Source organism: Carassius gibelio, chromosome B19 (assembly GCF_023724105.1).
Source record: "Carassius gibelio isolate Cgi1373 ecotype wild population from Czech Republic chromosome B19, carGib1.2-hapl.c, whole genome shotgun sequence".
Classification (NCBI taxonomy): domain Eukaryota; kingdom Metazoa; phylum Chordata; class Actinopteri; order Cypriniformes; family Cyprinidae; genus Carassius; species Carassius gibelio.
This window is the reverse complement of record NC_068414.1, coordinates 30046313-30059961: the sequence shown is the minus strand read 5'-3', so window position 1 is coordinate 30059961 and position 13649 is coordinate 30046313. Positions and strand designations below refer to the sequence as shown.

General features: G+C 34.1%; 1 protein-coding gene across 1 annotated transcript in view; it reads right to left on the bottom strand.

Moving 5' to 3' along the window:
- Positions 1-1607: 1607 nt before the first annotated feature.
- The window catches only part of LOC127978877 (trafficking protein particle complex subunit 9-like), a 93255-nt gene continuing 81213 nt past the window's right edge, over positions 1608-13649 (bottom strand). Inside the window, exons 5-6 of the mRNA XM_052583834.1 lie at positions 12176-12286; positions 1608-1722 (exon numbers count right to left, since the gene is read on the bottom strand). Of these exons, the coding sequence (XP_052439794.1) occupies positions 1712-1722; positions 12176-12286 (122 nt within the window). The 3' untranslated portion in view covers positions 1608-1711. The remainder of the gene's footprint in view (positions 1723-12175; positions 12287-13649) is intronic.

Here is a 13649-nt window from a genome sequence, read left to right as displayed (position 1 = left end):
ATAGCTAAGTATATGTACTGCACACACACACACACACACACACACAAGCACCATAAGTTTGAGCCATATGTCAGTTCATCAAGCTCAGTGAAAACATGTCTCCTCCAGTATGTCCAGCTGTTAGAAACAGATGCTGCCAGGCGGTCATCCTCACAGCTAGGACACATGTAACATCACCTGAGTCACTCCACATACTCCGAAACTCCAGCAATATAAAACAGCAACAAAAAACTACCATCTGGAAACATCTGATTCATTAAACAGACAGATACGACTCTAAAATTTTATTGGATGAGCCTGCAGTTAAGGCACATGTGATGCCTAAGGTGAAATCACCACAGACTGACATGGTTTATTAATTATCATAAAACTGAAAGTTTTGATAAACAACAATTTAAAAACATTATTCTACTCGAGAATAATTGATTATTGATTATTCTATGAACTATGCCAAAATAAAATAAAATAAAATTACTTTTTCCCCCTTTTATTTTACAGTAAGTCTAATGAACTGTATTACTTACAGTATATAGCCAAATAACTGTTTATTTTTATTTTTTTTATTATTATTCATTTGCAATTGAAACTGAATGTAATTATCATTATATTATTTAACTATTAATTAATATCTGTATGGCTTGCCATACTTTGCTTCCACTATGCTAGGGTATTCTAGGTAAAAAAGAAAAAGAAAAAGAAAATAAATTAAAATAAAAGCCTCTTTTTAGGCTAATGGAATATACAGATAGCTGTTTATTATAGTCTCTACAGTAGATTTAATTCTGTAAACATCTGTATAATTTATCATAATGTTGATGATACAATTTTAGACCTACTTTGGAAAAATGTGACACTGGAGCACAAAACCCTGGCCAAAAAAAATAAATTGTACGGGTCAAAATTATAATTTTTTCTTTTATGCCAAATATCATTAGGATATTAAGAAAAAATAATTTACATGAAGATATTTTTTACATTTCTTACAGTAAATATATAAAAACGTAATTTTTGACTAGTAATATGCATTGCTAAGAATTCATTTGGACAACTTCAAAGGCAATTTCCTCAGTATTTTGAAGTTTTTGCACCCTCAGATTCCAGATTCGGCCAAATATTGTCAGTTCCTAAAACACCCAAAATGCTTATTTATTCAGCTTTCAGATGCTGCATAAATCTTAATTTCGAAAAATCGACACACAAGACTGGTTTTGTGGTCCAAGGTCACAAATATGTATTGTAAAAAGTATCAAAAAGAAAAATAACGAAATATTATATATTATGTATATATAAGATCAATATGCCAGACGAGACCAAATCAGGCTCAATGGAAATGCGTGTTTCAGATGACATTTCTGCTACACTGATATTACACACTTTACTGGATGCTTCATTTCAACTGGAAACTACAGTGAATCATACAAATATACAATTTTTGTTTTTGTTTTGCAGAAATGTAGTTAAATGTAGCATGTATTTTCAGTGAGCCTGTGTAGGGCAAGACCTTGTATTTCAGTGATTTTGCTTTAAGTTGAGTTAGTCAAACTATTCAACACCGTAGAGTCAAGAAGAAAATATTTGGGGATAGTATCAGGACAGCTGGCTTTAATAAAGGATATGATGGTCCAGTGGATGTCCAGAGTCCTCCCTGGACCTGCTGTCTCTTTCTCTTCCTGCTAGTGTACTGTAGCCTGTCGCACTGCATCATGGTCCGTCACGGGCATGCTGTCAAAAACACAGAAGCACACAAAGGTCAAGTGAAGTGCTCTCATTCAGGTCCACAGAGGATGACATGCTCAGAAATAAATCCTTCAAACATCAGATTTCATTTGTATACATAATGTTCAGAAACCGACAACAAAAATCCATCATCAGGAAAGGCTTGTCACAAACGGTATACAAAAAAATGCCAAGGACATGTGCACAAGCTCACAAAACCACTTCAGGCTCATAGAAATGCCAATAAAATATCCTTGACATTTCCATGTTCCCCATTATCAGCGGGCAGAGAGAAAGACAAACCGGGAGAGACAGAAAGAGCGATAGAGGGATGGATTAATGAAGGAGATAAGACCCTCTGGGGGGCTGTTGGGAAATGCTCTCAGGCCTGGAGTCGGATCGCAGCATCTCTGCAGAAGAAAAAAATATATTGCAAATCTACTGATACCAGACAGAAAATATGCTGTGATGTAAGCGGTGACCTCACCAAAGAGCACAACAACCGTCGTTTGAGCGTGTGGCTTGGAAATGATAAATATGACAGAATGCAAAAGAATACACAATGGTTTTACATATTTTTGAAGAAAGCGCGAGAGGTGCTCACATGTGCAAAACTCAATGGCATTCTAGGGTGACTGATAAAGGCTTTTGGGTGGTTTCTGATTGCCGGCCCATATTAACAGAAGCCGCTTTAAAATCTCTATAGCTATAAAAAAAAAAAAAAAAAAAAGAGAGGATTTTTCATTAATTCTTCTGAAAACATGGCACAAAAGTGAGGCTTGAATACATCCTCAAACGATCAACTAAATCACTATTTTTAATAAAATTACATTAATTTCAAAAAGTAGTATTTTCATGCCATATGCTGAGGACAAATAAAAAACATCATAGTTTAGTTTGGATGGATGGATGGAAGCATAGATAACAAAAATACATTTAAAAATTAAATAAGATTGAAGGATAAAAAAAAAATACAGTTTAGTTTGGTTGGATACATGGAAGGATAGATCAAATAAATATATAAAATATAGAAGGATAGATCAAATAAATTAAATACATATGAGGATAGAAGGGTGGTAAAAATAGATAGAAGGAAGATCAAATAAAATTAATAGATAACAAGAATAGACAAAGGAACAAAACACAAAACAAAAACAAAAAACAAAACATTAGAATTTAGTTTGGATGGATGGACAGACAGATTGTGCTCATGCCATGTGTTCAGGAGAAAAAAAGACATGGTTTTTATTGACTGACATCTTCTTCTCTGAGCAAATGATTGAGGCCTGTGACTTGCGAATAGAGATTTTGTAAAACAGTAGTGAAACTTGGTTGAGAAAACAGCTCTAAAGCAGAGATCTGACTGCACACACGTCTTTCCTTCATTCATTCATCCGGTCCACAGAAGACAACAGGCCAACACAGATCCCTGCAGACACTGATACATAATTCATCACACACACATTAAGGAAAACACAACAGCCTGTGGCGTTCTGGCCGCCGTGCAGGACGGAATCATTCTTTTTTTATTCATTCACTGGTTTGTTTTCATTTTATCCTCCAGATCTGTTTAGTTTAATTTGTTTTTCTTTTGTTTGCTTTGCAATTTATTTCAGTTTAATCTTTCATTCTACCATTTGAGAGTTTGGTTACCTTTGTGTGTGTGTGTGTGTGTGTGTGTGTGTGTGCTTCTTGTCTTTTTTTATTCCTTCCATTCTTTAGTCCTTAATTTTGTTTATTCTTCCTTCCTTTATTTCATCTATCTAACATTTTTCTTTTTTGTTCTCCCTTCCTTGTTTTCCTTTTTTATTCTACCTTTGTTTTTCATTTTACCTTCCTTTCTTCCTTTTGTCCAACCTTCCTTCCTCCATTCTTTTCATCTTTCTTTCTATAAAACTTCCTTCCTTTTTCTGCTCTACCTCTATTTTCCTTTCTACTATCCTTCCTTATATTTCTTTCTTAATATTTTTTGTTCATCCTTCTTTTTTAAGCTCCCTTCTATTCTTCTTTTCATTTTTTGTTCTTCCTAAGTTTTTTTCATTCTTAGTTTCATTCTGTCCTTCATTTTCTGTTTGTCTTTTTTTTGGATCCAGCTTCTTTCCCTTTTTTGCTTGAACTTCCTTCCCTTTTTCATACTTTCCATCTCCCTTCCTTCCTTCCTTCCCTCTTTGCTCTTTATTTCCTTTTTGTTCCTCCTTGCTCTTTCCACTCTTCCTTCCATCGTTAGTATGTTATCCATCCTTTTTTAGTTCTCCTTTTTAGATCTTCCTTCCTACCATTTTTTCTTCTTTCTTCCTCTGTTCTCTTCTTATATTACTTTTAGGTATTCATTCCTTTCTTTTTTCATTCTACCATCATGCTTCCTTCTTTTCTTTCGTTCTTTCCTTTTTTCATTCCTCCTCCCTTCCTTTTATTTCTACCTTTCTTTTTTCTCCTTCCGTCCTCTCTCTTTAACGCAGTCAGTCATGATGTTTAGTCAGCTGATGTTTATGATTTGAGAGGTTCATCTCATGTTCATGTCAAACTTCTCTATCTTGAGCTGGACACTGATGGACGTGTCAGTAAATGTGATCTGATTTGCAAGTAAACTGATCTTGTAAAACAAGACACAGGTGAAATGAGATGCTGAGGCATGATGGACCGATAAATACAACGTCCGAGATGTGATCTGTGATCTGGAATCTCAAAAGCGAACTCACTCAGTCTCGAAACAAAGATGTCTCACCGCTAAACATGAACAGCAGTCAGAAGAGAGGGAAATGCCCAGAGTAACGAACTCCACCGCGAAGAGGTTTGAGATGTGAGGCTCATCTCACAACAGAGAATGAGAAAGACAGAAAGATCCTCTTATAGACACTCCACTGAGAAACTAAATTCAGCTATATTCAAATTATGAATATACAGATTGCTGGTTCTAAGACAAGGTTAAATCATGAAAACCACCTGACAGCTAAGAGCTAATGTTTCAACAGCTAATTTTAGCATACAGAGCACAATGTCAGCAGGCCAGTTAAAATATTAAAGGGGGGGTGAAATGCTATTTCATGCATACTGAGTTTTTTACACTGTTAAAGAGTTGGATTCCCATGCTAAACATGGACAAAGTTTCAAAAATTAAGTTGTACGTTTGAAGGAGTTTCTGTTCCAAAAATACTCCTTCCAGTTTGTCACAAGTTTTGGAAAGTTTTGTTCGAGTATGGCTCTGTGTGACGTTAGATGGAGCGGAATTTCCTTATATGGGTCCTGAGGCACTTCTGCCGGAAGAGCGCGCGCTCCCGTATAGCAGAGCACTGAGAGCACAACAGACTTCACTGATCAGAGCGAGAGCGTCGCGAAATGTCACAAAAGAAGTGTGTTTTTGGTTGCCAGGGCAAGACAACCCTGCACAGATTACCAAAAAAAAAAAAAAAAAAAAACAGCATTAAGGGACCAGTGGATGGAGTTTATTTTTACAGAGCATCAACGGAGTTGTGCAAGTGTTTGTGTTTGTTCCCTGCATTTCGAAGATGCTTGTTTTACAAACAAGGCCCAGTTTGACGCCGGATTTGCACATCGTTTATTTCTTAAGGATAATGCAGTCCCAACGAAAAAGGGTCACGATCGTGTGTTTATCCTATCTTATTATTATATGAAGAATAATACATTCTAATGCAGTTTCTTGACATTTTTCATCACTGATGTACAAAATATGCGAAGGCACAACACAAATGTGCAGGTGCAAAGAAACACACACATCCCTGTTCTTCATCATTGGCTGTCAGTATCACTGCATCTGGACTCAGTCAGACAGAGGGTGTTATCATTCTATGCATGAGCACTACAAAGGACAAAACAAAAATGAGAGAGAGAGAGAGAGAGAGAGAGAGAGAGAGAGAGAGAGAGAGAGAAAGAAAGCAGGACTGAAACAGACCTCTAACGACTGAAGGACACAAATCACACACACACACACACACACACACACAAATGCACGTGCACTTACATACATGCATACATAAATAAACATTTACACTTGAACGTGGCTAAAATGAATGAAATGGTTAAAGACATGCAATCTGTGATACACATGAGCCATTTATATGCATGTACTCTAGCTGCATTTTAAAATAACCAGTTTGCATGATATTTTCCCAACCATTTACAGCAGTGCACCAAAGTCAGTTTTATCAATTTTCAATATATACTGAATAAATATTTGATCAATTTATTTATCTATTCATTATATATTCAGGAAGAGAAAGATACAGCATTTATGCGATCAAGGCATTTTGCTGCAGTTGGAAAGTGTCACTGACTGTCTGCTCAGAGAGGAGAGAAAGAGAGAGAGAGTGAGAGAGAGAGGGTTATATTTAGCTCACGTGTGTGTTCTCTCCTGCAACTCCAGAAGCAGAAACACTGAGCTATTTATAGACTGTCCCCCCATAACCTGCGGTTACCAGCACATCCAGCATTACTGCGCCACAGCAGCGCAGCATCACCCCACCCAGCATCTCAACATCACAATAACTCACTGTGCCATTCAATTGAAATTATAATTGTATACATTCAAAACGACACAATCCCTCAGATGAGTCCACAGAAAAGATGACAGGTTATTAAATCCCTCCATCTGCAAGAGTCCAATCGCACAAATTCAAAAAGATGTGTACATTTTTTCTTCATATTAATAGTGATGTGCTAATAAGCATAAATGTTTTTTTATTTTTAATTGTGATCATATAACTTATAATTTATTCATTCTTTTATCCATTCATTCATTAATATATTATAGGTTTATATAATATTATACACAAATATACTCAACATTATAATCAACAGAAATACAATACCAAATGTAGATTCTACAGCATTGAATACTACAGTTTCATCCATCGCTCCCAAAGATAAACTGCAGCGCTTTACAAATATAGGACAGGAAGAGCTAAACAAACTTATCACTGTATCTAAACCAACAACATGTTTATTAGATCCTGTACCCATTAAATTACTGAAAGATTTGTTACCTGTAGCAGAAGAACCCTTTTTCAATATTATGAACTCGTCGTTATCTTTAGGTCACGTCCCAAAACCATTTAAGCTAGTGGTTATTAAGCCTCTTATTAAGAAACCGCAACTAGATACTAGTGAACTGGCAAATTATAGGCCTATTTCAAATCTTCCATTTATGTCTAAAACTTTAGAAAAAGTTGTGTCTGCTCAATTGAGTAACTTCCTGCATAAAAAAAAATATCTGTATGAAGAATTTCAGTCAGGGTTCAGGCCCCACCATAGTACAGAAACTGCACTTGTTAAAATTACACCATAGGTCATGACAAACTCATAGATCAATTACAAAACTATACAGATATTACAAGGGCAGGCTCTAAGATGGTTTTGATACTTACTGTCCGATCGCTACCATTTTGTTTATTTAAATGGGGAGCCATCTCATGTATCACCAGTAAAATATGGAGTGCCACAAGGATGTGTCCTAGGTTCTCTTCTATTTTCAATATACATGTTGCCCCTTGGTAATATTATTAGAAAATACGGAATTAGCTTCCACTGTTATGCTGATGATACTCAGCTATATATATCAACGAGACCAGATGAAACTTCTACATTAAATTAAATCTAGATTAAGGACACATCTCTTTCACCAAGCATTCGAATAATGCATCTCATAATTTGTGACTGCAGCTGTATCTGATAAAATGCACATTCTTATTCTTTAACTTGGGTTAAACTAATTAATTTTACTTTTTGGAACAGCAGCTACGCTAATGATGTCTCTATTTGTTTCTCTGTTTTGCTCCAGTCTGGATCCAGAAGACCTGAGAAGAGATGATGCTGACCCCTCAGAGGACCCCAGATGATGCTTACCTTGAAACAACATACAGAGCTAACAAATATTGCTACTTACTATGCAATCACATTATAATTGCTGTTAATAGTGTTCATCGTCTGGTTGACTGTCTTGTATAATATGTCTTGTATAAATTTTTCAGAAAATTCCTGTCATTTGCACATAAACTGATCACCACTTATAAGCTACTACTAAATATTGTAGAAACTTAATTTTCTGTAAAGTTGCTTTGCAATGATTTGTATCATAAAAAGTGCAATACAAATAAACTTAAACTTGAATTTAATTGAATAGGCATCTTAGGTTTTGAAACAGCTACAGTAGAAAGATTCAGTTGCATTTTGAAACTCTGTAAAAGGGGAAAAAAAGCAGTACACACACACACATACAGAGAGAGTAAAAAGGAAAAAGTGGCCCTTCATCATGGAGGAAGCACTTAGAGGCTTGTTGCTACAGCAACAGGCTTTTGTTTAAATTATGTGGGTAATGAAGAAGTTGAGCAGAGTTTGTCAAACCAACACACACATACACACACACACACACACACACACACACACACACACACACAGAAGACAGAAGTGGAAACTCAAAATGCTCAATGTGTCTTAAAATGCACAAATTCAGTGCCTTTAATGGTGTGAACAGTGACTGGCAGCTCAAACGAGCATGCACATGTATGATGTCATCACAAACACACTCACTGTGACTGTCAAGAAGCCTTCTGGTTTTTCTAACACAATCATTTTGTGTTACCAGCGCTCCATGGCTATTTATTTATTTATTTATTTTTTAGTTTAAAGAAATACATAAATGAAGAAGAAAGTCAAAATATCAAATGCCATGGATGAATATTTAATGAGTAATGCACCATTTTGTAGACAGGGTCAAAATTATTATTTTATCACCTTTGATCGCTTTAAAATGTAGCATAAGAAAACAATGATAAGATTTTAGACTTAAAATATATTATAAATATGAGAAGTATAATCTATTGTAAAAGTGGATGCATTGTGTTATTAATAATCACACTCTTAATAGCCATAACCACAAATAAGTAAATATTATAATATATTAAAACTGTTCTTATGAATATTCATGAGATGTTACAACATATTATGTTTGCTCTTTTTCTTTTTTTATAATGTATTATTATTATATTTCTCATTTGATTGATAGATTAACCGCACGCACTGATTTCACTATTGTTTTTTTTTTTTTTTTCATTTTGTGGATATTTCCGATAACAGTTTACTTCAACACTGAGTTAAAGGTATAGACAGTAAACATGTTCATCAAAAAATAAAATAAATTCTTGAAACATTGTTTACATTAAATTCATACTGTTTTCATTTAAACTTTCTCAAGCTAAAACACAGATCATAATCCAACATCTGATATTAGATCACATCTAATTAAAACTAATGCCTTAAGAAGCTAAGTGAACAAGTAACATATTAATTTACTTATTGAATAAATAAAGATATATATCTAGATATAAAAAAAAAAATAATAATTTGGTTATAGAGATACAGTACTATACTACAGAATGCTTCAGTATAATATTACTTTACAGAACATAATCTGAAATATAATTTGGACTATGAGCTTTATTTCTCATTTTGTTTTGGTTATTGTTTCTCCCTGCCTTGAGGATTCCTTGAAATATATATATATATATATATATATATATATATATATATATATATATATATATATATATTTTTTTTTTTTTTTTTTTTTTTATGGCACATCATATCCTAGTCTCTTCAAACCTTCAGATAAATCTGCCCAATTAAAGCTCTCGTTAGAGTCAGCTGACTGAACACAGACATGACTTCAACCAGTCTGTCTTAATATGAACTTATTAAAAGTTTATGAACTTTATGACCTGAGTTAGTTATGTGCTCAGTTATGCTGGCACATAAAAATGTGCAGTAAAAATCATGAACAATATATGGGAATTGGGGGATAAAATAATAACACATTTGCACCTATGGGCTAAACTGAAATGTATTATTCATATTTTTTTCCCAAAACAAAATAAATAAATAAATCTCCCTATTTCAGCTTGATCCTTATTTTGTTTATGTTTGTTTATATTGATGTAAAAATGTAGATGGACAAAACAAAGGTTTATGGTTTGCCCACTGCTGAAGAGTATAAAATAAAATAAAATAAAATAAAATAAACTTAAATTTTAACATGCATTGATGAAACATTCACAATAAAACCAAGAAAAAATATTAATGAAGTAACAGGGTAATTTTTTTATATTTTTGCATAATACAGTGCAGAAAACACAAAATGCAACAGTGAAGGATTCAAGATCTCATCAGAATCTTATATATAACAGCACTTCACCCAGAGAAACTCCAGCGTATTCAGCTCTTACAGAAACAATCTCTCTCAAAAAGAAAAAAAAAAAGAGGGCTGAGGAGATCTAAGGCTCAGAGAAATCGATTAGTGAAGGTGAGCCCCTGCACCGCTGGACGCCTCGTCGGATGACTGACAGGAATGATTGGTATGCAGCGAGGATAGTGTCATCCTTTAAAAAAACTCTCCCTGAAAGCATTCATACAGAGACAGGAAAAAACACAACCACCACGAGGTGAGACATCTCATATTATGAGAAAAGATAGAAAGAATCATTATGAAGAACTACACATAAACACATAACGCACACAGTGCCATTAAATGGAAGAGACCCGATTTAGTCCTCCACGAGATCAATAACCAGTACACACACACACACACACACATCGATCAGCATGTAGTCGTTTATATTTCATCCTCCAGAATCAATCGCCCCGCAGCTTCTGGAACTCTTTAATCTGTTCATCAATTCTTTCTGATTCAGGTTTGGCCAAAGCAGCACGTTTCCCAATCAAGTCATTAATCAGGTGATCCATGGAGGGGATCGGGGGAATGGGACGTTACCCACAGGGGGTCAGAAGGGCACGTAGACTAAGGAAATGCAGCTCTGTAGGCCAACAAAAACCTATGAAGCACTTGATGGCGGCTACATTACCAACTTGATGGGATTTTCATGCTTTTGTTGGACTGGATGGGCAGAGAGAAAGGAAAGTGTGCATCACAGCAGTGAAACAGGGTTCAAAATCAACAGCGAATCGAGAAAATTAATATATATGTAATTTCTGTCATTTTCGATTTATTCAGTTTGTGCTATCCTTGATGAATAAAATAAAAATAAACAAATTAATAAATAAATTATATATTTATATATATATATATATATATATATATATATATATATATATATATATATTTTTTTTTTTTTTTTTTACTTTTATTCATCAAGGATAGCACAAATATATAAAAAATAAAATATATATAGCTGACCTCAAAAATGGATGTTATATTATTTTTTTTTAAATTACTTTTTAAATATTATTCAATTTATGAATAATGTTCTGAATTCATGATAAATTTACAAGTTTATACAAAATTTAGTGTATATTTGAAAATCCATTAAAGTTGCGTGGATGTTGTGTATGTATTAAGCCAGTTTTTTTTTTTTTTATGTTTTTATTTATTATTTTTTAATAACTTGAACAAATTTAGAACCAGCATTGGGAAAACTTTTAAAATCAAATTACCCAAAACATGAAATATAAATCATGAAATATAAATGTCAGAAACAAAATGACAAGCTAAGCAAGCATGGCGGGGAGCCCCAGTAAAATACTTCTTATAATTTACAATTAGCTTCTGCAGTCATACATACGTATATATATATATATATATATATATATATATATATATATATATATATATATATATATATATATATATATATACGCAAATATGTATCTTGCTCTCCTCTATAGTTCTGAAATATAACTGATAATTTTCAGTTTCAATTGAATGATGTCAATGACACCAAATACCATCCGAGTGTCTCCACCAAATACAACGTGATTTGCAAATGTGATTTGGGAGCTGCAGCACTCAGAAAATGTTTTAATATTTCACGAAAGAAAGAACATCATACGGGTTCAAAAAGACACACAGGTAAGCAAACGATGGCTGAATGTTGATCTTTTTTTGGGGGGGGGGTGAACTATCCCTTTAATAAATGACACGATAACATTTTCTGTTTATAAGTTATCAGCTCCTAAAAGAGGATTTTTTTTACAAATTTTATACAGTCAAATTTTTATTGTGATTTTTCTCATCTTAAACACAAAGTCAGGCTGGGTATAAAACAGTCACATTTGCGTTTTATCCTCCATTTATTCAAATGAAAGCATTTCATGTGTTGAATCCTGTCTCTTTAAGTTTGTATTTCTCTGCAAATCTTCAAAAAAAAGAAAAAAAAAACCCTAAAGGCAATTTCAGAGAGACGCATCAAAAACCTGCTGCGATGTATACACAGACACTGTAAGTGTGTGTGTGTGTGTGTTTCTCAGAAAGTGTGACCCAATCCAACTCTGGTTCATGTGAGTAACTTTCATGAAATGGAGAGTGGAGGAGAGGATCAGGTAATGCAGTCTGTCAGTCTACAGACTCCAATCAGCCGGACAGACAGCATTACATCACACCAGAGGAGGAGGAGTCCGAGTGTGTGTGTGTGTGTGTGTGTGTGTGTGTGTGTACCTCTGAAACTCGCTGGCGTGCAGCACCAGGTCCTGGTTGTTCTTGGCAGACAGAGTGAGCTCATGTTCGGCCGAGTTGAACACATCCAGCAGTAGATGACATTGACGAGTACTGCAAAAACATGGAGAAAGACAAACTGAGGAAGTATTGATGAAGTACAGAACTCACACTTCATTTAATTATTAAACTTTGAATGCAATCTCTCTGTCTTCACTGAAAGCAAAATCTTAATGTAAAACGTGTAAATGTGCACAACTGCAGCAAGACTTTAGGACAGGTTTATTCAAATCTTGTCTTGGAGGGCCAATGCGGTGCAGAGTCAACCCTCCAACCCTAGTCAAACACACCTGAGCATGCAAATCAATGTTTTTGGGATCATTCGAAAATCACAGGCAGGTGACTTTGATGAGGGTTGGAGCTAAACTCTGCACCGCATTGGCCCTCCAGGGCAAGGTTTGAATAACCCCGCTTTAGGAGAAAAGAAATCATATTGCACTGGACAAATTGACCAAAATAAAAATATATTGTGAAATTATTTTAATTAGTTTTTAATGAGCAATATTTAAAATAGAAAGTATTGTTATTCTATTGGTATTTTATTTAATTACTTTATTGTAATTACTTGTATTATTGTTATTGTTACACATATTATGTAAATGTAATAAAATTCAATATACACTACTATTAAAAAGCCAGATTTTTATGGAAGAAATAAATGTCTACTTACTGAAGAAAAAAAATTATATATATTATATATATATATATATATATATATATATATATATATATATATATATATATTACAATATACAATATATATATGGTGCTCTTCAGAACTATTAATCAAAAAATCCTGAAAAAAGAAAATATATCATGGTTTTAAGTACACACACATACATACACACACACACACACACACACACACACACAAAAACAGATGGGCACAAGAGGTCATGCAGATGTACTTGTCATCTTCTGTCCAAACATCAAAGGTTAGCATCTCTTTCATGTAGCGAAAGCTTTGTGTGTGTGTGTGTAAGTGTGTGTGCGTGTGTTACCTGCAGATGCTACCATGAGCCAAAACAGTAACACAGTACACACAAATCAGTTTCTACCCTGCTTGTATTTTTGTCATGGTTTCTTGCAGCAAAAAGTGTCATAATTTAGTTTTGGTGACTATTTTCTATCTGCATCTTCTCTGGCCATTAGAATCAAATAGCCAATTCTTTTTTTTTTTTTCTTTTTTTTTTTTGCATGTGTACCTGTAAGGATTAATAAAACAAATATTGTGCATCAAATTTCAATAGAGCAAGAAAAGTCTAGTTTACTATAATATAACCTCTTTAAACCCCAGTGAGCAGAGATTTTGAATGATATGATGGCCACTGTGTGTCAACACACAAGCAGAGCAGTCAAGACAAACAGTATCTCTCTCGCTCTTTCTCGCATTTCTTACAGTGATCAGTAGGGAATG